At 36.3% G+C, this 5,601-nt stretch overlaps 1 protein-coding gene across 1 annotated transcript in view; it reads right to left on the minus strand.

Annotated features, from left to right (window-relative positions):
• Nucleotides 1-922: 922 nt before the first annotated feature.
• Nucleotides 923-5,601, minus strand: part of LOC107736972 (protein Wnt-7a-like) — a 17,151-nt gene continuing 12,472 nt past the window's right edge. The window contains exon 4 of the mRNA XM_016548363.1: nucleotides 923-1,845. Coding sequence (XP_016403849.1) covers nucleotides 1,363-1,845 — 483 coding nt within the window. The 3' untranslated portion in view covers nucleotides 923-1,362. The remainder of the gene's footprint in view (nucleotides 1,846-5,601) is intronic.

Consider the following 5,601-nt stretch of genomic DNA (forward strand, 5'->3'; position numbering starts at 1 on the left):
AGTAGTTTCGTAATATTACAGCGAATGTGATTAATCCAGACTAGCAGCACACAGGAAATTTCTCATAGGAAAAAACAAATATTGCTTCCTGTCTTGTAAACTAAAACTGTAACTATTCTTTCAGAAGATACAAATCTCAGTGTATTCGTGAACAGAGCTGCAGATCCACTATTTCTTTCCAGTGTCTCATTAATTACAGTTAACAACATTGTTTTTAATAAATAAATAAAATCAGTTGTTTGGAAGAATTTAACAACAGAGCACAACAGCGATCAGCAACCTTGGTTCCAGAAGTACTTTTCCCATTCATTTTCTCTATAGGAATTTACTTAAAAAATAAAATAAAAAAACGTAAATAAGGCAATTAAAGTCATGAATTGAACCAACCAGTTTCAAGATGAATCATTACAAACTTTCCCAGGAGAAAATAAAAAGTGCACTTCCATAATGTACTTAAAGTGCTCTATTTTGACACACTAATTTTGTATTTAACATACTAAAAATTATTTTTTAGTACTTCTTAAGATAATCTTAAGAGCATCTAAGTGTACTCAACTGTGCTATTTTGGGACACCATCTTTCATACACTAGTACACTCAAGTGTACTACAAGTGGTATCTAAATACATTTTTTTTTTACAGAGAAAGTATGTTAAAAGCACATTTTAGTTCATATTCATGGTGTCCCAAAATAGCACAGTTGAGTACACTTAGATGATCTTAAGATTAGTGCTAAAGAATAATTGGTAACACTTTATTTTAAGGTGTCCTTGTTACCCACGTTACATGTACTTACTATTATAATAACAATAAATTATGCATAATAACATGCAAGTAACCCTAAGCCAAACCTTAATCCTAACCCTAACCATATAGTAAGTACATGTAGGTAATTAATGTTACTAAGTAACAAGGATACCTGGGTTGATTTGTAGCAAAAAATTAAAAGAAAGTCCTCTCCTCTACTTCTGGAACCCTGCTGTTTTGCTCTATTTGTCAATGTCTCTGTACGTTTCGCTGCATGCCTGCAAGACGTCCATGTCTCAGTAGCTCCATTGGTACAATCAAGGTGCAGGTCGTTGTTATGAGTTTTACAGAGAGCCTTCTTTTAATCCAGACAGCTTCAGGATTTATGGAAGAAAGAGAGGAAAGCTGTGTGGCATCAAAGGTACAGTCATTTACACTTTTAGTTCCACGTTCCTTCTCACGCAATTCTTTCTCCAGAGTAAAGCTTTGACAATCTTGACGATTTTCCATTAGAGTGAGTCTGAAGTAAGGTCTTGTGCAAAAGTACAAATGCCACCTGATTGAGTCATCTTTTAATGTCAGGATGAAAGACCCTTACCTTTTCCATAAGCATCGCTCATTTGCATGTGTACACCTCTGTCCTCTCGCTGCAAGTGTTGCATTTGACGTAGCAGCACCAGAAGAACTTGCAGTGGCACTGCCAGACGCGTGAATACTGGTGTGTGTTGTATCCACGGCCGCAGCACATCAGCTCGCAGCCGTTGGGATGGTGCATCAGCGTCTTATTGCACACCCGGCCCCGAGTGCCCACGCTGCCAGTCACGGGGTCCGCCTCGCAGTAGCTGGGTGATTTCTCGATGTACACCAGATCCGTGTCCATGGGCTTGCGGTACGAGTAGGGCTTTTTGATCTTGAGGAAAGTGGGCCGCTTGTGGCGCGTGGCTTTGACCGGCTCCACGTGGACAGCGTGGCTGTATTTGTCTTTGAGGATGTAGCCGAGCTCGCGAAACTTGGGGAGGGTCATCCAGCAGGTTCTGGTGGTGCAGGATCCAGACACACCGTGGCATTTACACTCCAGCCGCATGCTCCTCTCCAGGACCTGAGACCAGCACAGCAGCAGGAATATAATACATCAGTGCTTCCATCAATCGAATGTCTCATTACTGACAATGAACTTAAGGTTAAGTTACACTTTATTTTAAGGTGTCCTTGTTACAGTTTAATTATACATTTAGGTACTGGGTAATATTAATTAACTACATGTACTTACTATATGGTTAGGGTTACTTGCATGTAATTATGCATAATTTATTGTTATTATAATAGTAAGTACATGTAACATGTGTAACAAGGACACCTTAAAATAAAGTGTTACAGACGGTTACTTTGGAAATGTAATAGGTTACAGATTACAAGTTACCCTGTTTAGAATGTAATAAGTAGTGCAACGATATATCAGTTACTTTATTAGTGTAACTGATTACATTTGATTACTTTTTTGTTACTTTTCTAAATTTAAATGTATATATTTTTATATAATTTTTTCTACATTTTTCTAAACTGTTAATCATTTTGAAACATTTAAAGCAGGTGGGGTTAACCTTACAGTAGCAATAAACACAGATCAGGGTTAGGGTTAGAGTTATTCCTGAAACATGCAATTTGGGAAATAAATCAATCATATCTGTATGTGTGTGAAAATATTCAGATGTAACCCCCTTAGTAATCATTCACATTTTCATAAGTAACTGTAATTTAACTACACATTTTTTCTCAGTAACTGTAAGAGTTATTTTGTAATTAAATTACGGGATTCCGTTACATGTAACTAGTGACTCCCCAACACTGACTGTAACACACTCGCATATACACCTGCATCAAAACTCTACTTCTTTGAGAAGAAATCAATGTGCTTGCAATGTCATTTCATGCTGATGTTTTGCATCATCTTGCTGATGCTGATGTCTTCAGACTGAAAAGGTTTGCTTTGAACTTAAGGCTGGATTACACTACAGTATATGACTTTGGTCCAATTTACATTCTACAGATTTTAATCATTCAGAATTGACCAATTTCACAGAAAGTTGCGTAGTCTATAACGGGCACAAGACACCAATTTTCACTTTATTTTGATAGTTCACATTAGACATTCTACTAACTTTAAATAACTTTGCATCTACAGTACATGTCAACTATCAGCAATTAGAGTATTAGTAGATTGTCTGCTTAACATCTGCTAACACTTTATTTTGATGATCAACACACATTCAGTTGGCTTTACAAATACGTGTTAACTTATTCTACTAACCTGCTAATCTACAGTCTGCTAATACTCTAATGAGAGTTAGTTGACCTGTAGTTAGGGTCAGAAGAATGTCTAAATGTAACCCATTTTTTTTGGCTCAGACTGAATCCATTTAGTCAAAGGATATCAGAAATGTTTTATATTTTGAGCTGATCGCAGAACACAAGCTGTTTTCATCTATCATGCATCAAGGCATATGTTTCTGTGTAAGCTTGTAGCGTTGGGAATGACTTGAATGTCTGGTAGTGTGTGATCCTCAGTCATTTGTGTGTATGATCCCCAGTCTTTTCTCTGTAACCATTCACAAGTCAGTAAGTATATGATGCCTACTGTTTAATTAAAAGTCTGTTCAGATTTGAAAAGTCATGTAGTGTATACCAGCCTTCATGCAGGTGACAAATACCTAAATATTATGCAAACATGAAGCTGTTGGTACACCATCAATTTTACAAAAAGCATGCAATCACAGAGCTGTTGGTGGTGGTTTTCGAGGGTTTTATTTGGTAGTGTTCGGATTATTTTTCACCACTTTTACCATGTAGTTGCTAGGGCTAAGTAAGAAAAACTGCATGAAGTGTCCAACATTCAACACTTTTTTATGCTACGTGTTTGTTAGTGTTTTCTGGATGGTTGTTAGGGCTAGACTGCTGCTAAACCAGCCTCTGGTTTTCTGGTCTCTAGAAATGCCTTGGGTTCTTTCTTTAATGTCTAACTATTTTTTTGACCATTTTATTGATTAAAAAAAGTATAGACTAATATCCTTTCATGCCAATAGCACATGGCAAGTTACTTTGTTTAATATGTAATATTACTTGTTTCTTGGTTTAATATCACAAATCCCGTATAAGCGACAACAAAAATGAGGCTTGACTTAGCAAACTGATATCTGGAGTATCTGCTCATGTCATCACATTCAACAAACAATACATTAACTGCACAATAACTGTATTGTCATTGCACACAATGTTATTTTCCCCAACAACATACTAACGCCAATCAAAATGGCCCGACGTATCGTACATCAGCTCAGCGACTCACACCAGACCTTCTGCGATCTGCTGTTCAGAGATGTGCACCGTGAGCCAGTGGCATTACATTAGCTGGGAGGGGAACGTTCAAACAGAGCACTCTTTTTGACAAGGATAGAATGCAGCTAGAATGATCCTGTAAGGCTAGTCAGTTCACTAAGAGGCAATTTAGCTGCTCAGATAAGATGGTACAATCGGCGTGGGGACTGAGGACAAGAGTTGGTGCCATGAATCAGCTCTCTGTGACCAAACGTGCAACAAGCCAATGGAAGCTCTTCACCCCTCATTAAACTCGACTGGGAGAGCAAGAGTGATTATTCTGCTCTCTGTTTGGCTGATAGGCCGGTTGGCTCTTACTTCACACGTGCCCTAGTTAAAAGAACAGGTCATCTAAAAATGATCAAATTAAACTTCTGTCAAATTGTATTTGACAGCTTTGACGTTAATGGTGTTTGCCCATGAGACTTTCAAGAAACTTCAGAGAAGCTTCAGAAGAATTGAAATACAGTCCATAGAACTTAAAGGGGTCATGTGATGTTGCTAAAAAGAACATTATTTGGTGTATTTGGTGTAATGAAATGTGTTTATGCGGTTTAAGGTTAAAAAAACACATTATTTTCCACATACTGTACATTATTGTTTCTCCTCTATGCCCCGCCTTTCTGAAACGCGTCGATAGAGAAAGGAAAACTTGAAATCGCATCATATGACCCCTTTATTGACTGCTTCTGTGGAGTTTTTTTCCTTTTGGAGAACCATTCTTTTAACTTGATCATGACAACAGATAGGAGGGCTTGTTGTTTTATTTTAAAGGGGTCATATGATGCTATTTTAAAGATCATTATTTTGTGTATTTGGTGTAACAGAATATGTTGACATGCTTTAATGTTCAAAATACACATTCTTTTTCAAATACTGTACATTATTGTAGGTCCTCTATGCCCCGCCTAACTTTTATAAAGAATATCTCTTTGGATTTGAGACTTTAGTCTTTGCAACTTTACAGATCTTCTTTATGCACCAAGAGCTTGTAACACTCCAAAGAGAAAGGAACAATTGAAATCGCATCATATGACCCCTTTAATAAACAAAATTGCAAAACAAGATGGTTAACTATCACCCCTGGTGAAAAAGAAGTACACTTTAGCATTTTTTTTTTTATATATATATATAGTTTTAGTTAGTTAAACTTAAGCGTATATGGTTAAAAGGTGTACTGACAAGCATTTATAGTAAACTTAAATATATTTTAATGTAATTTCTATTGAAACTTCTATGTCTTGTATTGTAATGTATTTGTAATTACACATTTATTTTAGTAGATTTTAAATATATTAACTTTAAATATAATAGTGAATACACTAGAGGTAAAATTATACTCACGTACTTTCCATGTGCTTTAGTATGTTAGTCAACACATCAAAAATAAGTGTAATTTGTTAAAGCATGAGAAAAATGTATTAAATTATTATTAAATAGGGATGTAACGATTCACTCAACTCACGATTCGATTCGATTCACG

The sequence above is a fragment of the Sinocyclocheilus rhinocerous genome, unplaced genomic scaffold (genome assembly GCF_001515625.1).
Source record: "Sinocyclocheilus rhinocerous isolate Xijiao unplaced genomic scaffold, SAMN03320098_v1.1 scaffold554, whole genome shotgun sequence".
Classification (NCBI taxonomy): domain Eukaryota; kingdom Metazoa; phylum Chordata; class Actinopteri; order Cypriniformes; family Cyprinidae; genus Sinocyclocheilus; species Sinocyclocheilus rhinocerous.